Below are 24,825 nucleotides of genomic sequence, written 5' to 3' on the forward strand. Positions count from 1 at the left end.
CTATCTGAGGTATGGGGAACAGATCTTTAGGGTAGGCTTTATTCAGATCCATGAAGTCTACACAAACTCGTCATTTTCCGCTTTTCTTCTTTACTACTACAATATTGGCCAACCATTCAGGGTAAAAAACTTCCTTAATAGCCCCTGCTTTTTTAAGTTTTATCATCTCATCCCTAACAGCGTCAGTGTGCTCCTTTAATGGGCGCCGAGGTGGTTGTTTCTTGGGAGTAACAGATGGATTAACATTCAGATGGTGGCAGATGAAGTTCAGATCAACCCCTAGGGCCTCGTAGGCATCCCACGTGAATACGTCCATGTTTTCTCTAAGGAACCCAATTAAAGGGGAGGTAATTCCGAGCCAAATTGAAAGAACTTTTCCGGATCACTGCCAACAGCAACCTTTTCCAGATTCTCGCATTTTGCTTCCTCGGTTGATCCGTTACTAGGCAATGCCGGGGTTGTTGATTGCTATAAGTCTTCTTCAGTGGAGGCCGAGGACTCAGCATTAGGTCGGCGTGATATGGTGGCCACCATGCATGTCGGGCTATGGACTGATTCCCCATGATCTCCTTAACCTGGCCCTCCAATGGATATTTCATCTTTTGGTGCAGGGTAGAAGAAACAGCTCTTAAGGCATGAAGTTAAGGTCTAGCCACAATAGCTGTATAAGGTGAATAAGCATCCACAATAATGAAATCCACTTCCACCACATCCGAACCGGTTTGTATGGGCAGTCAGTCTAATCTGGCCTCTTGGAGTAACAGTCTTTCTCTCGAAACTTACAAGAGGGGAATCGTATGGCGTTAGGTCCTCAGGTTTTAAGTTCAGCCCCTTGTATAGGTCGGGGTACATTACTTCCACAGCACTGCCCTGATCAACAAGTACTCTCTTCACATCATATCCCCCTATCTTGAGTGTGACTACTAGAGCATCATCATGGGGTTGGATGGTCTCGATTTTATCTTCGTCTGAGAAGCCCAGCATCGGTGGGGCTTCCTTCATGGCTCTTTTGGACTCTCGATCATCCTCCTCGGTGGATAGCCGAGCCATGGACATCACTCTGGATGGACAAGAGCCGATCCTTACCAGAGTTGGTCCTTCCCGAGGTAGCGAGAATGACATTTATCGTGCCTATAGGGGGTCTCAAAGAGGTTTCTCTCTGGGACTCCGGATTCACCTGTCCTTATTGGCCATTGGAATGATGCAAGAGGTGCCTTGATTTTCCTTCTCAAACCAGCTAGTCCAAGTCATTCCTTAAGTTCCTGCAGCTCTCGGTGGTGTGCCCCGATTCTTGATGGTATTGGCAATATAGGTTCTGATTACGCTTCATGGGGTCTCCCGCCATCTTATTTGGCTATTTGAAGAATGACTTGTTCTTAATCTTCTCCAGAACCTGATGTATTAGATCTCAGAACATAGCATTAACTATTTACGCGTTAGCAGATCCAGATTGCCCTGCAAAATCTCTCCTCAGTTGGTTGTTATTAAATTAGTCCAACTTGAAGTCCCTCCTCTCTTAAGGGACTATCTTCACTTTACCTTTACCCAGTTGCTAGTCTTCTTCAACCTTTTTATACTTGTTGATTCGGTCCATGAGCTGGCGCAAGCTGGTGATAGACTTTCCCATTAGAGACTTTCTTAAACCATGCTCGGCCAGGAGACCGCTCTTGAAGGTGCTGATGGCGACGTCATCAAAGTTACCCTCCATCTCATTATACGTCTCCCAGTATTTGTTCGAGTATGCTTTCAAAGGCTCCCATTTTCGCATGGACAAAGATAGTAGAGAATCCAATGGCTGAGGAGCTCTGCTACACGTGATGAAGCGAGAGCCAAAAGTTTGAGTGAGCTGCTTAAAGGAATCTATTGAATTTGGCTTCAAGCCATCTCATCACCACTAGTCCCAAGCTGGACGGAAATACCTTGCACATTAAAGCCTCGTCTTTGGAATGAACGACCATTCTCTGGTTAAACTGGCTTACATGCTCTATGAGGTTCGTTCGACCATTGTACATGGTGAAAGTAGATTGATGGAATCATCGAGGGAGCTTAGCGCTTTCTATCTTGCGTGTGAAGGGTGACTTAGAGATCTGATCTAAGGCCTTGCTCATGGCGTTGTTTACTAGGCCTTTATGAGATGGACTTTTGTGTCTGCGCCTATAATGGTGCTCTTTCTCATAAGAAATGGTCTCACTCGATGGGGTTCTTGACCTTTGCTTATAATTATTGTCCCCTTTATCATTGGAGGATGTGTCTGAACTAGAAAGGGGATTGCTTCTGTTGCGCACAACCTAGTTTCTTTTTTAAGTTATCAATCTCTCGCTGCAGGGCTTTATTATTGTCTTGCCTTTGGGACACGTGACTTCCCGCCCTAGAATGGCTTTTGCTTGTATGGGTGGTACGCATACTACCCTCTTGATATCTCTTTCGATCCTTTTCTCGTTCAAGGTTAAGGAAATTGTCCTGCCATTGTGAACCTGCAGGCTCTGTTCGGTGTGGACCTTTTTAGTGTGGACCTGATCCCACCATGGTTAACCGTTGCACTCACTAAGGCACAAGTTCTTCCCATAGATGGCACCAATTGTAGGGTCATGATTTGCTGCCCAAGCCCAAAACGTATGGGTTCTTGGCCCAATGAGCCCAACACAATGAATTTGTAGAGAATGGGTCAAAGAATTAAGTCAGAATAAGTTGGACAATGGTTAGCATTATGTTGCATGACAATTGAGCACAAATAAAGGATGCAGATATCGCTGTACTTTCAGTCCGAGGAAGCCAGACCGGAATAAGATGATCCCTCTTGGACGCTAGGATGGTTTAGATTGTTACAATCCTTTTTCCCTTTGTTTTTTCCGATCCCCTTTTCATGAGGAGTCTTTCACCTTATATATTTTCTTTTGAATCATCTTCACCCTGCACTTGTTGGTCATCCGAACCTCAACTTAAGTACTTGTCCTATCTGACACATTCTCTAGCTCTCTGTGAGTTGCGGTTGCCAAGGTAGCATTGTTCAGAGGTCTTCTCCACATAAATGCGGCCAGAAAAGTGGCTACAGTGCATTTAATGTGGTGGTACTGCCTTCTCTTAGATATTTTTGGGTTTTCTTCCTTCCCATATGCCCTGAAGCATATCCATATCATTGAAGCTCCCTGGAAGATCACTGTAATTGCTGGGTTATAGATTTTGAACCATATATATTAGGTTCGAGGAGGATGTATTCCTCGGACAATCTTTCATTTGCTTTCTACTTACGGGACTTGGTCTGGGAACATCTTATAATCATTTGTTTCTTCTCGAACCAATTTATATTCTCGGATAAAGCCCAAGACTCAATATACGATTTTTGGCCCCTGCCCCTACAATTTTGATTAATGAATTTATAAAAATTAGATTCATCAACCTCTCGTTGTTAAAAATTATATAATTTTTACTACAAATTGATTTTTTTTTTATCAATAAACTAAAAATAATAATTTGATATTGTATAAATTCCTTTACAATTTACAAAATTCAATCTCAAGTCTATATAAATATATTTTTAGAAAAACATACATATAAACATATAATATTATATATAAACTTAAATTAGTCTCATATTTATAAACTTATTCATGAACACATTATTATATTTGAGTGTGACTTGTTTAATCGTCAAGCTTAAATTTGAATTGTTTGATAAACACATGAATATAAATTTTTTTCCCCAAAATATAGCTCAAATTATTCATAAACAATTTAGTTCAGTTATGACCAAGGTAAAATTTTATTTACTTTTTAATTTCACAGAAAAATCTTATTGGTAATGCTTTCAAAACACTATTTTTTTTCTAAAATTTCCTTGTATTATTCTAAAAGGGATCAAGTCAAACCCAGTAACCTAAGGAAAGTCAAAATTAAATTGTAATATTTTAAAAGAGAAAAAAATTAAAAATCAACTTACAATGTCTTTTTATACCTATATTATTTAGTTATTAAGTCATAATTGCACTGTAATATTTTAAAAGATAAAAATTCAAAATCAATTTGCAAAGTCTTGTAATATCTATATTATTTAGTTATAGGCTATTTGGATCATATCTTAATCCTTATCAATTCCAACCCAACAACCACCATGTAGAACAAAGCCAAAGCAATAGAAGAAGATGAAACATTGGCAGAACCAAGCGATGGTAATGACTATATCTCACATCTTCCCTACAATATTTTAACAGAAATTCTGTCACGACTGCCCTTCAAAATCGTATTTAGCTGCAAGTTTGTTTGCAAGAAATGGTTCCATCTTCTCAAGGACCCCACTTTCACTCAGTTGTATAGAACAAGAGCGAACCCAACTTGATCATCCTCCAACCTAAAATGAAAGACCACCTTCTCTACCTGATCCATCATGACAATAAAAATCATGTGCGTAACTCCAGTGCTAGAGTAAACTTTGCCACCCATTTAGGTATCAGATGTTATGTGAAACATAGCATGGTGGATTCATGCAATGGGTTGATATTGCTAGGTGAGGTGTATGGGGACTTTGTGAAATTGGATTGATTGTTTGCATGTAATCTAATAATTGGTGAGTTCGTCATGGTTAGGGCTGGCAACAACCTTACATCCTCTCTTATGTGTCCTCCCCTTTGATTTTGTCCTAAGACTCAAGTTTATGAGGTGGTTCTCTTGTCCAAAGAGTATGGAGTTGAAGTAAGTAAACATATGCCAACTCTTGTGTACACACTAGGGGTGAAAGGCAATGGTGTTTGGAAGAGGGTTAATGTTGGTGATGATGTGCACAGTGACACAACAACAAATGTTTTTCTCAATGAGATTATTCATTGGGTTGTAATATACCCTCATGTAACTCAGTTTATATGTTCCTTTGATGTGGAGGATGAGTGTTTTCAAATGGTTCCACCACCTCTTGAGATGGAGTAGTCTATGTGGCTGACGTGGGGGGTCAATCTTGGGGTGTTAGGGGGTTGTCTTGCCATTGGTGAAGATCCTAGCAACGATAGATGGTGCTTTCATATATGGGTAATGAAGGATTATGGTGTCCAAGCATCTTGGACTAAGGCATACAATATTGAATTCGTGGTAAGGAAATTAAGGTGTTTTGAACCCATTTCACAAATCCTAGGGTTATGCCACAATGGTGACATCTTGTTATATTATTTAGTCTAGTTATAATTGCACTGTAATATTTTAAAAGATAAAAATTCAAAATCAATTTGCCAAGTCTTTTAATACCTATATTATTTAGTAATAGGCTATTTGGATCGTAACTTAATCCTTATCAATTCCAACCCAACAACCACCATGGAGAACAAAACCAGGGCAATAGAAGAAGATGAAACATTAGCAGAACCAAGCGATGGTACTGACTATATCACATATCTTTCCTACAATATTGTGACAAATTCTATCACGACTGCCCTTCAAAACTATATTTAGCTGTAGGTTTGTTTGCCAGAAATGGTTCCACCTTCTCAAGGACCCCACTTTCACTCAATTGTACAGAATAAGAGCGAACCCCAACTTGATTATCCTCCAACCTAAAATCAAAGACCACCTCCTTTACCTAGTCCATCTTGACAATAAAAATCATGACTTTTATTGTGAAACATTGCATGGTGGATTCATGCAATGGGTTGATATTGCTAGGTGAGGTGTATATATGGGGACTTTGTGAAATTGGATTGATTGTTTGTGTCTAAAAACTAGTGAGTTCATCATGGTTAAGCCTGACAACAACCTTACATCCTCTCTTGTGTGTCCTCCCCTCGGATTTTGTCCTAAGACTCAAGTTTAGAAGGTAGTTCTCTTGTCCAAAGAGTATGGAGTTGAAGTAAACATATGCTAACTCTTGTGTACATACTAGGGGTGAAAGGCAATGGTGTTTGGAAGAGGGTTAATGTTGATGATGATGTGTACGGTGACACAACAACAAATATTTTTCTCAATGGGATTATTCATTATGTTGTAATATCCCCTCATGTAACTTAGTTTATATGTTCCTTTGATGTGGAGGATGAATGTTTTCGAATGGTTTCACCACCTCTTGAGATGGAGTAGTCCATGTGGCTGAAGTGGGGGATCAATATTAGGGTGTTAGGGGGTTGTCTTGCCATTGGTGAAGATCCTAGCAATGATAGATGGTGCGTTCATATATGGGTAATGAAGAATTATGGTGTCCAAGCATCTTGGACTAAGGCATACAATATTGAATCCACGGTAAGAAAACCGAGGTGTTTTGAGCACATTTCACAAATCCTAGGTTTATGCCACAATGGTGACATCTTGTTATTACTCAAAAACAAGAATTGGGTTTCTTTCAATTCAGTGGACCTAAGATTAAAGTTTCATATGATTGAAAAATTATTTTCCTTCCAAGTGTTTCACTAAATTCCCAACTTTTCTTCTCTTACAGATATAGCAAAAGGAGAACTATTGTTCAATGCGACATCGAGGTAATAAGCACATTTTATTTGATGTGTTCAATTGTGATTATAAAGCAATTTAACTAACTACGCACTTGAATTTCTCTATGCTTGTCTTGTCCTATTAAGAAAATATTTGTGACAAGTCAAAAGATAATTCGGCTCTAATTTTCTTAAACAAAAATAAACTGCATAATTTCCAAAAATGCAAGTTTGTTTGGTCTAATCCTGTGTGTGGTACAATTTTGACTAATCAATTCTCAAACTATAAAGGTGTGAACTTATTTCTCACTTTTTGCTCAAGATATATTTTTTAACCAAAAACAAGAACTTGAGAATAATATGATTTTCCTTATATAACCACTGAAAGAAGAGGAGGAAGACTATATCTCATATCTATCTTCTTTACACAAATACAATGTCATTGTTAAACGTGTCTCTAAAGTGTCTTTAAATGGAATGACGTTGTCATAATTAATTACTATTTCCATGAGTCGTCAGCTGTATGAGTTGTAGGCATACACTTGCATTTATATATATATATATATATATATATATATATATTGTAAAATAATATTTTGGTCCGTAACATTTACCAAAATTTTGTTTTTTTTCCTTATACTTTACCAAAAGTTTATTTTTTATCCTTATTTTTATCTTTAAACTATTAAAAAAATCTCTTTAAAAAATTTAGAGAAGAAAGAGTAACTTTTTAAAGTTTAGAGATGAAAAAAAAAAACTTTTAGTAAAGTTTCAGAACCAAAATAATATTTTACCTTTTATTTTGAGTATTGAGTAATATCTGTTACTTTTGCAGTTTTACCAACCTTTTTCGTTAGTTAGTTAGTTATTTTTAATATTTTTTTAAGAATTGATTTTTTTTTCCATTAATTTAGAATTTTTTTTAAAGAAATAGTTGCTTGGGAAGAGTCTAATTAATTATTTTTCCCAACTAATTCATTGAAAATGATAATAATAAAAAAAAAAAAAAAAACTAAAAAAATTAGTATAATCCTAGAAGAGGAGGGAGTCCTATATTTTTGTTTAGTACTTTAGTTAAAAACACTTCTTGTAAGGTGGAGCAGAATGACTAAAATAAATAAAATTTGGAATTGAAATTGGTGGAAAAAGTGATTACAGAAATCCACAAGGAAATTCATGTCAAGAAGAACTAGAAAGAGAGAAGAATGGTGCAATTCAGAAGTGGATTTCAATTTGCTTAATTAATAAAGTCTTCTGCCATCAATATATCTAATGATAAAGAACAATTATCATGAAGTTGATGTCATACATTAAAATTATAGCATATCTATCCAAAAAATGAAAATGAAAAAGAAAAAAAAAAAAAGAGAAAAAGAATGAATGAAAGTTTAAGTGCAAAACCCAGCTTACGTGGCCATTGTACATAAATTTGGCCTTCTTCCTCACATGAGAAAGGCCATGTGACCAGCAAGGGATCTGAGTAACCACATATTATGTCGTGATCACCCTTTATACTTTCATCTCTCATTTGATCACACTATAATGCTAAATTACATACCAGACTAAGTCAACGTGCATTCTTGATACAGATAATCTAAGCCTTATGGCGGAGCCATGTTGCTCCTTGGGGGGGGGGGGGGGCAAAATTTTAAATTTTCTCAATAGCATAGATGGCAAAAATATATAGGCCCCCTCAAAAAATTATAACCGCCCCCCCCCCCCCCCCAAAAAAAAAATTGTTCAGAAGACTTAAACTTTGACTAATAGGTAAAACGTCTCATCAAATAAAAGAATAGTTGAGCAGTGGACAATAAACTAGTCTCTACAAATAGAAAGAATAGGTGTTAGCCCATTTCAAAACAAAGCTTTTACATTTTCCTATTCATTCTCATTCTCAAGCTACATGCCTTTTGTCTTTTCCTCCTCAATATTGCTGCCAGCCTCATTGTTCAGTTAACATTAACAAAACAAAACTCATTTCAACACAGTCACACAAAACTGAAAACCCTCACAGCTAGTAAAAACAAATCTATCCCTTTTTTTTCCAACTCATTGCTACTATAGTAGAGTAGTGAACTTGGAAGTGTGTGAGGATGTGGGTTTGTGTTGGGGATAATTCATTAAAATATTTTAAAAATAAATAATATGAATGATAAAGTGGATGTTGCTTAAAATAATAGTGGAATTTGTTTTTCTTTAATGTGAGTAACATCTATATAATTGAGAAAAAAAATTAAGGTTCTTTTTAGGTTAATTCTTGTGTCATATTAAAGATATTAGTAATTTAAAATTTAGGACACTTGTAGTAACAAATGCTTTTCTTTTTTTAAATGCAAAATGTTCTTTAATGATTTGATGATGGTGGCAGAATTTAAGATGCCTATAGCAACATTTAGAATTCATAATTTGATGATAATAGATTAATTTCATTTTTTTTTTTTTTGGATATTATGTATGTCTATAGTGAATTAGACAATTTATGGATATATTAGAGTTGATAACTTTGTATTCAATATATTTATGAATTATGATTATTATATAAATACTATAACTCGGCCCCCCCAAGTTAAAAATCCTGGCTACGCCCCTGGCCTTATTGAAATTTCACAGATAGGTTTCAAAGTGTGACTCGGCCATTGAACTCAAATTTCACTTCCTAATTTGGTCTCACCCTTTTGTGCACACCATCACACCAATAGTATACTCAACATGCATTTAATTTTTAGTGAGTATTTTCTCTAAGACCATATTCTTGAAAGTTTCTTTAATACCCATATAAGCATTTTTCTCTAACCAAGCATATAAGCCACCCAGTCTACACATGATGCATATATATTAACCAACTGTGACTTTTGTTTCTCATATTATATGCATGGGGGTAGAAGCAACATAGCCATTCACCCAAGCGTCCTTCTATAGAAAGTATCTAAAACTTGATACTGAAATGGTCATTCAGTGCAGATTTTTTCTTTCTTAGCCGGTGAATCTGGTAACACAGTTTACTCTACATTAACAACATCCAAAGGAAAGGTGCTTTGAATTTCCAGGTTGAATTAGACATGATATGAACAATGCCAATGATTGAACTGGGCTACATGTGATGAAGGTAAATAAACGGAATACCCCGTGAACTCAAATCTCACCTATATGACTTGCTCAAAATACATCTCATAAATAATATAGATTTGCATGCTATTTTCATTTGCATAAGAAAGTCAAGAGTTACTGAAAATGATTACAGCAAAAGAAACTATATAGATGTAATATTTAATCCAAATTAGCATAATTTAGCATTGAGTTCATGCCAACACAGTGGTCATACATATGTCTTACAATGGCATTGCCACAGGAAGTTGGAGAGTATCCATCCATATACTGTAACAAAATCTGTTACTCCAAAAGTGATGCAAAATATTTATGAAGATCTTGCAAATTGATGTGGCAATCAGTAGTTGATAATCCTCGTAGAGTCTACCTACAATGTAGGCGGAAACTTTAAGAATAAAGAAAAACAAATAGGAAAAATAAAAGTAAAAACATGGCAGCCCAACAAATTATTTATGTATTTTTTCAGGAAATATACATAGGAAATCAAAGTTAAAAAAAGGAGGCCCTTTTATCTTGAGAAGCCCAGTCTACATTTTTATATAATCCAAGTAACCTAAACCTAGACAAATTGAAAACAGTATTTACATTCCATAACTTAGTATCCAGAACTCATGCCTTGAAACCTTTGTCAAGAAGATTAAACCACAAACACAAAGACAAGAAAATGAATAACTTACCTTTACAACCCAAATGTCATGTTTTCCATCACCATTGGTGTGGTGTTATTATGCATAGTACAAGATTTAAGACGTAAATAATTAAAATTCATCAATCACACATTTACAACTACAACCGTGATTACATATGCTGTCAAAATAAAGCAATTTTTTTATCTCACTGTTATTACTGCAGAAAGCACTTAAATCAAATACCAAGGGGATGAAAATCGTCCAGAGGATTAAAAGATAAAATTGTTTGCTTCAAACGTTAAAAATTGGCAACAGAGTTGATGCAACTTACAGGAAGACTCTAACAAGGAAGATTTCATCTTCATAAATAGGTTGTTCCCCAGTGGGAATACTTGTCGTGCACCTATGTGCCATGGGGGTTTGGGGATAAAGAAGATGATGATATTCAATCAGGCTCTCTTAGGTAAGTGGCTATGGTGCTATGAAATTGAAGTTACATCATTAAGGAGACAGTCTATAAAATCTAAATATGGCGTCAATGGAGGATACTGGTGTACAGGTGAGGTGTGGGGGCCAAATGAGGTGGGGTTGTGGAAGCATATTAGGCGTGGTTGGAATAATTTAATGTGGATTTTCTATGCTACTAAAGTGTGTTTCAGGCATATTATGGATGCTGGGGGGTGCGCGAGGGGTTGGGGGACATCCCCATTTATTTTTACTTGGGAGAAACAATAAAGACACAATGGTACGTTATAGGGAGATTCTTCAAGGTCAGTGTTCTTGGAATACTGTGTTAAATCGAGCAATACAAGACTGGGAAGTAGAATCTGTGATCCAGTTGGTAGAGGATCTTTATGACACTAAGGTTAGACTTGGGGAGGTAGGTGAATTGGTGTGAACGCCTTTGCCCTCTACAAGCTTTCAAGTGGGGAGCTTCTATAAGGTTTCGAAAGAGGGGGAGGGAGGGAGTGCAGTGTTTCTGTGGAGAAGCATTTGGAAAGTTCGGGTTCCACTGAGAGTGGCTCTCTTCTCATGGTGTGGCTCTAGGAAGGATCTTAACAATAGATAATTTAAGATGATGGGGCATTGTTGTTATGAAGTGGTGTTATATGTGTAAGAAGTAGTCTATGTTGTTTGGTATCTTTGGTGTCTCCTGGCAAGGCCTAAGTCAGTGTATGATTTGCTTTTATGTTGGAGAGGGTGGATAGGAAGGTATAGGGTTGGTGGGATTCGGCAAGCAGCTCCCTTGTGTTTCATGTGGTGTCTTTGGGGAGAGCTTAATGCTCGTTGCTTTGAGGGAATGGGGTCGAGTGTGGGGAAGTTGAAGTAGTATTATCTGCTGGAGACTCTTTATGAATGGACTTCATCATCTGAGGCATTATCTATTGAGGGGATCCTAGATTCCTTGGATTCTTTGAGACACTCATCCTCCACATCAAAGGAATATATAAACTGAGGTACACTAGGGGCTCTCACAACCCGATGAATAATTCCATTGAGAAAAGTAGTATTTCCTGGCTGATGGAGCAAACCATTTCCAACATTAACACTCTTCCAAAGACCATTACCCTTCTCTCCAAGTGTGTACACAAGAGTCACCATGTTGTTATTAACTTCAGCTCCATACTGTTTTTTGGACAGGAGAACCACCTTGTATACTTGAGTTTTGGGACAAAAGCCTAGGCAAGGACAAATGGGAGAAGATGTTAGGTTGATACCAGGCCTAACTATGACAAACTCACCCGTTATAGGATTACACACGTATAATTGATCCAATTTCACAAAGTCATGATATTGATGCTGATACATCTCGCCTAGCAAAATCAACTCATTGCATGAACCCAACAGACTAAGTTTCACATTACATCCCATACCTAAATGGGTTTCAGTGGCAAACTTTACTATAGAGTTACGCACAGAATTTCTATGTCAAAATGAACTGCAGAGAGATGTCGTTGACGGTTTTTGTTTTTGGGTTGGAGGATGATGCAGGGGTCTACTCGTGCGAAACTAGGGTCAACAAGAAGATGTAGCCATGTCTTGCAAACGCACCTACAGCTGAACAGGGTACTAAAGGGCAGTCGTGACAGAATGTCTGTCACAATATTTGGGTGAAGCTGTGGGATAATGTCAGTGCCGCCGAATTTTTCATCTTCTTTTTCTGCTTTGGCCTTCTTCTTGGTCATGCTGGCTGTTGGGTCGGAATGGGATTTACTTTTTCTTCCCATGGTGAAGGACTTTGGCAATTGCAGTAAGCAAGATGGGTATAAAAAATTTAGATAGCTGCTGCACCTAAACAAAATACAGGACTTTTATCATTTTTGGTTCTTGATACAAAAAACTGAAATTTCTCTTATGCATACAGGCTTACAGCAATACATATTTTATATTTGAATAGAACTAGACTTCTAAATACAAATAACTAGTCCTGATCTTTGAGCTGTTCTTATAAACATGTACAAAGAGGGACAAAAAGAACTACTGATCTTTGTGCTATACTATGTAGTTCTATCTTCATCCTTCAAATGTAAACCCTCGCAGTTCTCTGCTAAGTTTAGAGAGAGAATTTCATTATGTTTGCATCAGAATCTAAGAATTTTTTTTTTTTTTTTGGTTTTGGTTGGTGGGGAAGAAGATTCTTTCTTCAAATATCTATTTGGTAGAGTATCAGGATAATAACACTTTCTAGGCCACCAATGTCCATATTTTCAGCACAAGAGTTTCAAAATCAGCAGGCACCACAACAGTTGCATAGATGAATTTCATCAGTTGAATAATGTTCTAATGAGTGCCTAGTCAAGTAGTTCAGCTCCCCTTCCCCCATTATCGACCTAGTGCCTATCAAAAAAGTGGCTGGTTAAGTAGTTATAGTACATGGGAGCCTTTTTCTACTTTGAGAATTGTGTTCTTACAAAACTAAATTTAGACTCATCATTAATATGCATGAAAAAAAACTTGCGGTTTTTTTTTTTTTTTTTCCAATAGAAAGTTATGATCTTAGTAATGCTATGAAAGCAAACACATCCAAGGAAGAAAAAATACCATAGCTTACTGACACAATCAAATTCTGCCAAACCAAGGAAAGCCTATTTGATTACAAATCATTGATTGAGAACACAAATCATATAAGAACTTTAAGGTGGAAGCTGAATATGGCAGCACATCAAAATCTTAAATGCATTGCTGTCTAGTTTAGGGTTTGACCAAAGGATTACATTTTCAGTTTTTGTATGTTAAATGCATATCAATAGTGTAAGTTAGAGAATGCCACAAAATATATATGATAAAATTTATTGAGAACTGCAATAAAAGTGAATTTATCATACTCCTACTTGTTTGGGCATATTCTACACATGGGGTTGTGTTCCCATCAGACCAATAATATCATTCTCCAGTTCTTCTTTTCAGTTAAAAAATATATCTAGAGCAATAAAAGAAATAAGTCTGAATCTCTACAGTTTGAAAATGGATTAGTTGAAATTGTGCCTATTAGTGCACTTTATATTCACCACATACAGGAGCAGACCAAACATACTCCCATTTTTTTTTTTGGGATTAAAAGATAAAAAAAACATACTTGCATTTTAGTTATCCAAAAATTAAAAAATAAATTAAAAAAAAAAAAAAAAAAAACTTGCATTTTTGCAATTATGCAATTTTTGTATGGGAAAGTTTGAAATTTTCAAGTTGTCACAAATATTTTCTTAAGAATACATGACAAGCATAGCAAAATTAGGGGTTGCAATTACTTAGATTGCTTTATAATCCCAATTGAACACACCAGATAGAGAGTACTTATTACCTCAATGTGGCTGCTATGATCTAGAAATAAAATGATAAGTTAGTCGTGTTCGAGATGACCAATCTCCTGAATGGGGGTGAGAGAAGAGAGTTTTGGATTAAACTTTGCTTGCTTATTTATTAATTGCTTCTGCTCTTAAATAGTCTCAAGCAGAGTGCCCAACTAGAAAATTCAAATTACATCTTGATAGTTCAGCAGGAACTTCACATCACGACTAATCCTAACCAACAACTCATCCTAATCAACAAATACAATCCTAACCAACAACTTATCCTAATCAACAACTCATCCTAATCAACAACTTGAAATATCATTTGAAATAACAATCAGATAGCCATCAACTCCCTATCAGTTCACTCCTTATCTGATGCATGCTTATCTCCTCCCTCTGTCTGAATCATTTCAGTCGCATTGAACAACGGTTCTCCTCTTGCTATATCCCTAAGTGAAGAAAGGTTGGGAATATAAGGATGAATCAGAAAGTTACATAGTTTTTTAATCCTATGAACCTTGAAACTTGGGTTCACTGGATTGAAAGAAACCAAATTCCTGCCTTGATGTGAGAATAAAATGTCACCATTGCGACACGACCCTAGAATTTGTGAAACTGGAAATAAAGGCGCTAGTTTTTCCATTGTGAAGTCCATAGTGTATGTCTTAGTCCAAGATGCTTGAACACCATATTCCTTCATTACCCATATGTGAAAGCACCAAGAAACATCTTTATCACGTTCAACAATGGCAAGACAACCTTCCAACACCCCAAGATTGATCCCCCACTTTGACCATGTAGGTTGATCAGGTGACAGAAACTCAGGAGGTGGTGGAACCGATCGAAAACACTCATCCTCCACATCAAAGGAATATATAAACTGAGGTACAGTAGGGGATCTCACAGCCCAATGAATAATTCCATTGAGAAAAGTAGTATTTCTTGGCTGATGGAGCAAAGCATCTCCAACAGTAACACTCTTCCAAAGACCATTACCCTTCTCTCCAAGTGTGTACACAAGAGTCACCATGTTGTTACTAACTTCAGCTACATGCTTTTTTTTGGACAAGAGAACCACCTTGTATACTTGAGTTTTGGGACAAAAGCCAAGGCAAGGACACACGGGAGAAGATTTTAGGTTGATACCAGGCCTAACTATGACGAACTCACCCGTTATAGGATTACACACATATAATCGATCCAATTTCACTTGATACCGATACATCTCGCCTAGCAAAATCAACCCATTGCATGAATCCAACAGACTAATTTTCACATTACATCCCATACCTAAATGGGTTTTAGTGGCAAACTTTACTATAGAGTTACGCAAGTAATTTCTGTTGTCAAAATGAACTGCGTAGAGATGCTGTTGACGGTTTTTGTTTGTGGGTTGGAGGATGATGCAGGGTTCTGCCCTTGTGTGATACAAATGAGCGAAACTAGGGTCAACGAGAAGATGTAGCCATGTCTTGCAAACGCACCTACAGCTGAACAGGGTATTAAAGGGCAGTCGTGACAGAATGTCTATCACAATATTTGGGTGAAGCTGTGAGATAATGTCAGTGCCACAGACTTTTCCATCTTCTTTTTCTGCTTTGGCCTTCTTCTTGGCCATGCTGGTTTTTGGGTCGGAATGGGATTTGCTTTTTCTTCCCATGGTGAAGGACTTTGGCAATTGCAGTAAGCAAGATGGGTATAAAAAATTTAGATAGCTGCCGCACCTAAGGAAAATACAGGACTTTTGTCAGGTTCTTGATACAAAAAACTGAAAGACGCTTACAGGCTTACACAAAAACAAAATATAGGACTTTTATCATTTTTGGTTCTTGATACAAAAAACTGAAATTTCTCTTATGCATAAACGCTTACAGGCTTACAGCAATACATATTTATATTTGAATAGAACTAGTCCTGAAAATATCAACAAGTCTACTATCATCTAGAATTTTCTCTATTAGATTGCAAAGTAATTTTCAACATCTCTCTCAATTTGTAATTTTTTTAAGAAAGCATTTGATTATTATATGGGTTGTGATGATGCTAAAAATTTGTCACCAATGGGTCACACCGTACTAGCGACTCAAAATCGAACCTGCATGACAAAAACGATCGAGAGAAAACCTTTAGAGAGCACCGGTGTGGGGCCGGCCTAACACTCTCCGAAAGTCAAGTCAGAATTCGTCCTTTCCCTTTTTAAAGCGTTAGAGAGGGGTCAATTAATCTTACCTTGATTTGCGAGAATGTCGGCCCTTTTATAGTGGTGGAGAGGTGGCTCTTTACCTCCAGATCTTTCCAATGTGGGACTATAGTGGTGGAGAGTAGGCTTTTCTTCTAAACCTCCAGATCTTTCCAATGTGGGACTCTGATACTATTTCCCCTATTGGATCTTAGGGCTTTTTCTAGGCAATAGAGATTCCGGATCATGGGCCCTTACTGCACCTGTGAGCGGTGGGCTTTCACAGCGCATGGGACTATCTTCACACAGGCCCAACAGTCCCAATCCGTCAGGCCCATTAAGGTAAGCCCAACAGGCTCTATATTTTATCATCTTCAGTTGCCCCCTTCGCCCCAATGATCCGTCTGTCTTTTGGGTCAAAGGATCAATGGGGTGACGATCCTAACGTAGGGGCATGACGGGTATTTTTATGACGGAAAGGTGTCCGTGAGACCAAAACAGATTAAACTGATTGACGGATTTGTGGAATATAGTATGACGGTCCCAGCGGATCAACCCGTCAAAAGAAGACTTACCAAGTTGACGGTTACATGAAGGGTACAATTTGTTGATGTGCCCTCACAGGTTGTCATCATTTATTGATCCTGCCACGTGTCAATCTCTGAGTGGCCGTTGTATAGGATCGAAGCGTCGCTTCGTCTTCCGTGCATCTCCTATATATATATAAGGCGCTTTACTTCCATTTTCACCTTTTCAACAAGAAATCGACTGTCAGAGCGAAGCCGTCAACCTTGTCAGAGCACTCCGTCGTGGACGTGAATCTACCGATTATAACAACCGTCATCCCTAATCCGCCAAGTGTGGTAAGTACTTCAATACATAACCAAGTTACATTTCTGTCCATGCATTGTTGTTAGGATTACTATACCCGTCAATGATTTCAAACCCGTCGGTCTTAGGTTTTATCGTCAATTGTAGGAAATGTCTAGTGTGTCAAGTAACCAGTCGGTGGTTCGTGACGGGACGGAATACGAGGATGTATACCCGTCCGATCATAAAGACCAAGAGAGCCCCGGCGAAGATAGGAGTCCGTCCGCCTCCTCTTCGTCCTCTACAGATGAGGATGTGGAGATAGTGGAAATAGAGGGTTCTGATGACGACGGAAATCAAGCATTGGAGTCCGTCGTACGTGCTGATGGACTGAGGAAGTTCATCATGTTGCCAGAGTGGACAGTGCATAAGTTCACATCCGTCATCAGGGAGAAACATTTCAGCACTTTTAGAATTAACTTCCAAATCCCGGACTATGTTTCCATCCGTCTGCCCCATATGTCGGAGAAGTGTTACTATGAAGGGGTAGAAGGTGTCGGAATATACGAGCAGGCGTTGAAGGCAGGACTTCGGTTCCCGCTTTCTACACTTCATAGGGAACTTTTGCACTACCTAGGGCTGTCCGTCACACAGATATCCCCCAATGCCTGGAGAGTCTTCATAGCCATGGAGATTCTCTATGGTGCATGGTCGAACGGAGAGAGGAGGCTGACGGTTCGTGAATTCCTTCACTGCTACCGTCTAGACGAGATTTCTGGGTCAAGGGGGATGTATAGTTTTGCTAGTCGGAGCCCCCTGTTGAAGGTGATTTTTGAGACCCCAGACTCAAATAGAGACTGGAAGAGTCGTTACTTCTTCCTGGAGGGTAACAGATGGATGAACCATCCAGGGGAGACGGAGTACCTGCCCGTCGACACAACCTGGGCGGTGATAAACCAATCGCGTATGCACCCGTCTCAGTTTTATTCTGCTTTTCATATCCGTCCATTTTTATGTGTAAATTTTGATCGTCTTTCTCTGTAGGTAGACGGCGCCCGCAAGTTAGCCTTGAGGAATTCAGTTTCCTTGAAGAGATTTGCAGAAAAACTAAGCCGGAAGAAAGGACCTGGGCCAAGCTAGTTAATCCAAAAACAATACACTGGTATTGTGACGGTCCAGAACCTACTCGCGAGGCCATTGCCTACGACGAAAGAATACACAAACGTGAGTCCGTCACTTTTCACTCTTGAACTTCGCTCTTAATTTGAGTAAAAATCTTAATCCGTCCTGTATTTGCAGAAATGGACGACGCAAAGAGAAGGGCGATGATCAAATCACTAGCCGTCGAGCAAAAGAAGACGGGTGAAGTTGTGGTACCTAAGATGCCGGGGTCGTCGGCTAAGAGGAAGCAGCCGCCAAAGTCTGACCGTCCATACAAGCAGCTGAAGGTTTCATTGGAACCTGTTGTGGGCTTGATGGCTGAGGGTGTTAAGACCGTCACCCAAGCCAAACATGGAACTGGTAAGGGCTTAATGCAGGCCCCACCCGTCAACGAGGAGAAGCCCCCTTCCCTTCTCTGTGACGACTCGAAATATGCCTTGGAGAAACTTTCGTCGATAATTTCCGCAGAGGATTACGAGGATCTGGGGAATCATTCGACGGAGGCAATGGGGGAGACGGGTTTATTCGCTGTTGGACAGGTAACCGTTTTTTCTTACCGGTTTACATCCGTCATTGTATGCCCGTCCACTCTTTGCTCTCAATCTAACACTTTGACTTTGCCTATTTCAGTCCTTAGTTATGATGAAGGGTTTGATGGATCGCTGCCTCAACCGTGAAGCGGCTCTGGAGCGTGTACGGACAAAGGCTGGGCAGACGGAGGAGGAGCTTAGCCAACTGTACAAGTGGAAGTCCAAAATGGAGCAGAAGTTTGAACTGTCTGAGAAGACCAGGCAAGAGTTCGAACAGAGGACGGAAGAAGCTGAGAAGGCCTTGAGGGGAAAGGAAGATGAAGTGAAGGACCTGAAGAAGAAGCTCTGTCAGGCCAAGGAAGATGCCGTCAACGAGTATCGCGACTCAGAGGCATTGTTGAAGGAGCTCGGGGGATCATTCCTTCAAGGCTTCGACGATGCACTCCGTCAGATAAAGAAGGCCTACCCAGAGCTGGACGTCTCCATGATATCCGTCAGCGACCAAGATCAGACATCTGCTTTGCCCGTCGCTTCAGACAACACGGAGGACCTCTTTGGAGACGAAGCAGCTCAGGGTGACGGAGAGTCCGCTATGCCGAAAGAGGTTCCTGTTGCCGACGCCAAGAAGGCTGATTAAACCCCTTGTAATTGCTGAGGAGGATCTGTCCCCTTTTTATATATTTTTAGTACTTTGTAAACGGTTTATTTTAAGTTTGCTTTTGTACTGAACAATGTTTTTCTCTCATAATATGCTTCTTCATTATTTGTATCCGTTTAAGGATTTTCTCTCCGTCTCCTTATATATTAAGTGTTAATTTGGACAAACTGTTCTGTTTATCCGTCCACTTAAAAAGTTTTTCTCAACTTCAATCGGACCCGTCTATGACGTATACAATATACTATCCGTCCACTTTTATGGGCAGTTTTCTATCATGTCGATGGTCCGTTCACCTTGTGGTGGTTACACCGTCCACTTTATGGACTTATAAATTACTCACCGTTTTGGTGATCCGTCCACTTTGTGGCGTCTACACCGTCCGCTTTAGGTACGCATATAATTTACACGATGTTTTGGACGATCCGTCCACTTTGTGGAGGCTATACCGTCCACTTCACGGATTTGTAGAATTACTCACCGTTTTGGTGATCCGTCCACTTTGTGGAGGCTATACCGTCCACTTTATGGACTAGGAGAATTACACACCGTTTTGGTGGTCCGTCCACTTTGTGGAGGCTATACCGTCCACTTTGTGGACTTATATACATCTCACCGTTTTGGTGGTCCGTCCACTTTGTGGAGGCTATACCGTCCACTTTGTGGACTTATATACATCTCACCGTTTTGGTGATCCGTCCACTTTGTGGAGGCTATACCGTCCACTTTATGGACTTGTATAACTCTCACCGTTTTGGTGATCCGTCGGACATTCATCTTGTGAATTTCAAGTAATCATCTATGTAGGATGGTAACATCTGTGTGAAATGGTCCGTCCATCTTGTGGACTTTTAGCTAGCATTCGTTAACTTTGAGGACAATTGTAATGACATCCAAGTAGAAGAAGAGATCATAATTGTATCTAATTATAGAGGTGCGTAAAGGAAAAGTGCCTGCCCCCTTGGGCTTAAAAAAGGCACGACAAGATTGTAGCAACAGAAACACAGTTTAAAGAAAAAACTTATAAATAATTCATAAAAGCCAAATTGAAAATTGGTTGCCGTCCGCCGTGTTACTATCACTGGTAGTATTTCCTCAAATGCTCAGCATTCCATGGATGCGGTAGCTTCTCCCCTTCTGTAGTCTCCAGGTGGTATGTTCATTTCCTTTTCCATGACGTGACTCTGTAAGGTCCTTCCCAGTTGGGGCCGAGTTTTCCCTGTGTAGGGTCTCTGGCTGCACCCATGACCCTCCTGAGTACCAAGTCTCCTACTTGGAAATCCCTGTGTCGGACCCGGGAGTTGTAATGTCTGGCCATGCGATCCTGGTATCTTGCGATCCTTTGCTCCGCCGCCGACCTTACTTCATCTATCAGGTCCAGCTGTAGCCTCACGGATTCGTCGTTCCTGCTTTCGTCATGGTTGTGAACCCTGTAACTTGTGAGGCCAACTTCTGCGGGGATGACCGCCTCACATCCGTATGTCAGTCGGAATGGCGTCTCTCCTGTCGGAGTCCTCGCCGTTGTCCTGTATGCCCACAGTATGCTCGGTAATTCTTCGGGCCATATTCCCTTTGCCCCCTCGAGCCGAGTCTTGATAATCTTTAGCAGGGATCGGTTCGTGACTTCAACCTGGCCATTGGCCTGAGGATGGGCAGGTGATGAGTAGTGGTTTTTTATTCCTAGCTGTGTGCAGAAATCCCGGAAGTGGCCGTTGTCGAACTGCCTCCCGTTATCCGAGACAAGGACTCTAGGAATACCAAACCTGCATACGATGCATCGCCAAACAAAACTTCTAATATTCTTTTCTGTAATGGTGGCCAAGGCCTCCGCTTCTACCCATTTTGTGAAGTAGTCAATACCCACTACCAAGAACTTTAGCTGCCTCACCGCCGTTGGGAAAGGTCCCATGATATCCAGTCCCCACTGAGCGAACGGCCATGGAGCCGTCATAGGGGTCAGCTCCTCAGCTGGCTGTCCGATGAAATTGCTGAACCTCTGGCATTTGTCGCAGCTTTTAACGTAAGATTCGGCATCCTTCTGCATGGTTGGCCAGTAATACCCAGCCCGTACCAGTTTGTGCACCAACGACCGCGATCCAGAGTGGTTCCCGCATATTCCTTCGTGTACTTCCCTCATTACGTAATCGGCCTCTTCAACCCCGAGGCATCTTAGGTAAGGGCGGGAGAAACCTCTCTTGTAAAGAATGTCTTTTATCAGGACGAATCTTGCCGCTTGGACTTTCAGCTTCCTCGCTGCCTCCTTCTCTTGTGGCAGTAACCCGTCCCTCAAGTATGAAGTTATCTGGGTGGTCCAGTTTCTTTCAGAGCGAATCTCCTGCACATCGTCGGGGTCTATTAGTGGAGAGAGTTGAACAAAAGAAAGTACATTACCCGGTGTCGTCACATGTTCTGCTGAGGCGGCTTTGGCTAGCCGGTCGGCGAGCTCATTTTCTCCCCTGGGGATTTGGACGACCGTCGCTTTTAGCCCGTTGACTCTTGCCCTCACTTGATCAAGATATCTCTTCAACCTTTCCCCCTTGCATTCGTAGTCTCCGTTTACTTGATTGGTCACGACCTGAGAGTCGCAATGGACGGCCACACTTTCAGCTCCGGCAGCTTTGGCTAGGTCTAGTCCTGCCGCCACTGCTTCGTATTCTGCTTCATTGTTGGTAATGGGGAAGTCTAGACGGACCATACATTCGATCTTGTCTCCTTCGGGCGACCGCAACACTATGCCGGCCCCTCCAATTCGCCGATTGGATGACCCGTCGGTGTAGATGCTCCACTTGGGGGGTTCCTCTGCCCCCTTGTCCTCGTCACGCGTAAACTCTGCTATGAAGTCGGCTACAGCTTGTCCTTTAATGGCCACACGCGGACGGTACTTGATATCAAACTCACTCAATTCTATTGCCCACAGCGTCAGTCGACCTGCGGCTTCAGGATTACTCAGTGCCCTTCGCAAGGGCTTGTCGGTCATTACGTTCACGGTATGGGCTTGAAAGTAGGGTTTGAGCTTGCGAGCCGCCGTGACCAATACGAAAGCGAGTTTCTCCATAGGTTGGTATCTTTCTTCGGCACCGCGGAGTGCCCGGCTGGCGTAGTATACAGGCTTCTGTGCATTACCCTCTTCTCTAATCAAGGCCGCGCTGACGGCGACAGGGGAGACAGCCAAGTAGAGGAAAAGTTCTTCACCGGGTTGCGAGGGGCTCAATAGGGGTGGTGAAGATAGGTATGCCTTCAATTCCTCGAATGCTCGCTGACATTCGTCCATCCACTCGAAAGATTTCTTCAATGTGCGAAAGAAGGGCAGGCACTTGTCCGTGGCTCTCGACACGAATCTATTTAATGCCGCTATCTTGCCGTTAAGGCTTTGTATCTCCTTCACATTTCGCGGTGGGGCCATTTCTACTATGGCTCGGATTTTGTCCGGGTTTGCTTCAATCCCCCTCTGGGATACCACGAACCCTAGGAATTTGCCTGCCGTTACGCCGAATGCGCACTTTCCTGGATTGAGTTTCATGTTGTAGGATCGAAGCGTACCGAACGTTTCCTTAAGATCTTCCAGGTGGTCTTCCTCCTTCCGGCTCTTTACCAGCATGTCGTCGACGTAGACTTGAACATTCCTCCCGATTTGCCGCGCGAACATCTTGTTCATTAGCCTTTGGTATGTCGCCCCCGCATTCTTCAGGCCGAATGGCATTACTTTATAGCAGAATAGTCCTTGGCTGGTTACGAACGAAGTCTTTTCTTGATCGGCCTCGTGCATGCGGATCTAGTTATAACCCGAGAAAGCGTCCATGAAGCTTAATAGTTGGTGTTGCGCCGTCGAGTCTACTAGGGCGTCAACTCTTGGAAGGGGATAGCTATCTTTAGGGCACGCTTTGTTAAGATCGGTGAAATCCACACACATCCGCCACTTGCCGCTCGCTTTCTTCACCATTACCACATTCGCCAGCCAATCGGGATAGTAGACTTCCCTGATGAAGTTTGCCTCTTGGAGTTTGCGGACCTCTTCCGCTATTGCTTGGTCTCGTTCCGGTGCGAACACTCTCTTCTTTTGTCGGACGGGTGGAAATGAGGGCAATGCATTCAATTTGTGCACCATGACGGAGGGATCGATTCCCGGCATATCGTCATGGCTCCAGGCGAACACATCCTTATTGCTTCTCAAGAAAGCTACGAGCTCTTAACGGATTGCGGGTTTCGCAAGCGTTCCGATCTTGGTCGTTCTGTCCGGATTGGAACTGTCAAGGGTGATCTCCTCGAGCTTCTCTGTCGGTTCCGCCACCGTTCGGTGCTCTTCTATGTTCAAGGCCTGGATTTGGTCTTGTATCTCCATCATAGCTACGTAGCATTCTCGTGCGGCAACTTGGCTTCCGCGTAGCTCTCCTACCCCGTACTCCGTTGGGAACCTGATCATTAGGTGGTAAGTTGATGTTGCCGCCTTCCACGAGTTAAGCGTAGGTCGTCCAAGAATAGCATTGTAGGCGGACGAGCAATCGACCACCAAGAATGTCACGTTCCTAGTGATTTGTTGGGGGTAATCTCCTACTGTCACCGGCAACATTACCGAGCCCAAAGGGAATACCCTACTCCCTCCGAAACCAACGAGCGGGGCGTCCGTCGGTATTAGCAGCTCCCTGTCAATCCTCATTTGCTGGAATGCTGGATAGTACAAGATATCAGCTGAGCTGCCGTTGTCGACCAACACTCGGTGCACGTTGTAGTCTCCTGTCCGCATACTGACGACGAGGGCATCGTCGTGTGGATGGTGTAGGCGCCGTGCATCCTCTTCCGTGAACCCAACAATAGGGCTTTCCCTGTCTGCTATCCCCGGCACTCTGCCCGTCAACTGGACGTTCTGTACCATCCGAAGGTATGTTTTGCGAGCCTTCTTTGACGATCCGGTCGCAGTAGTTCCTTCGATTATCATTCTTATGTCTCTAATTGGGGGTCTTGGTCGCTCGTTTTCTCGGCGGAGTTGTTGTTCCTGCGGGGGTTGGTCCGTTCTCCCCTTGTTGACGAACTTCTGGAGCTCCCCCTGCCGAATAAGTTCCGCATGCCGAGTATGGATAGTTATGACGGAGTCAAGGACCCTCTAGATCACCTAGAGACCTTCAAGACCCTGATGCATCTTCAGGGAGTGGCAGATGCGATTATGTGCAGGGCCTTTCCTACTACCCTGAAGGGCGCAGCAAGGATTTGGTTCAGCCGACTAGCACCCAACTCCGTCAGCACCTTCAAGGAACTAAGTGCTCAATTTACTACGCACTTCATCGGAGGACATCGGTATCGAAAATCGACGGCTTGTTTAATGAATATCAAGCAGCGAGAGAAGGAGACGCTGCGGGCCTACATATCACGCTTCAATAAGGAGGCGCTCTCGATCGACGAAGCCGACGACAAGATATTGGTAGCAGCATTCACAAATGGGCTGAAGGGGGGTAAGTTTTTGTTCTCCCTATACAAAAACGACCCCAAGACCATGTCGGAGGTGCTTTACAGGGCTACCAAATATATGAACGCTGAGGACGCACTATTATCGCGAGAAGACAGAC

General features: G+C 41.2%; 1 protein-coding gene across 3 annotated transcripts in view; it reads right to left on the reverse strand.

The window, feature by feature from the left end:
• Positions 1-12,106: 12,106 nt before the first annotated feature.
• LOC115963123 (F-box protein At3g07870-like) overlaps positions 12,107-24,825 on the reverse strand; it is a 43,493-nt gene continuing 30,774 nt past the window's right edge. For 2 of the 3 annotated variants that reach the window (XM_031082017.1, XM_031082016.1), the window contains exon 5: positions 14,031-15,656. In XM_031082017.1, coding sequence (XP_030937877.1) covers positions 14,294-15,592 — 1,299 coding nt within the window. In that variant the 5' untranslated portion in view covers positions 15,593-15,656 and the 3' untranslated portion in view covers positions 14,031-14,293. Of the gene's footprint in view, positions 12,431-14,030; positions 15,657-24,825 lie in introns of those variants that run through there. The other variant, XR_004085705.1, reaches the window with a different exon arrangement.

This window comes from Quercus lobata, chromosome 10, assembly GCF_001633185.2.
Source record: "Quercus lobata isolate SW786 chromosome 10, ValleyOak3.0 Primary Assembly, whole genome shotgun sequence".
NCBI classification, from domain to species: domain Eukaryota; kingdom Viridiplantae; phylum Streptophyta; class Magnoliopsida; order Fagales; family Fagaceae; genus Quercus; species Quercus lobata.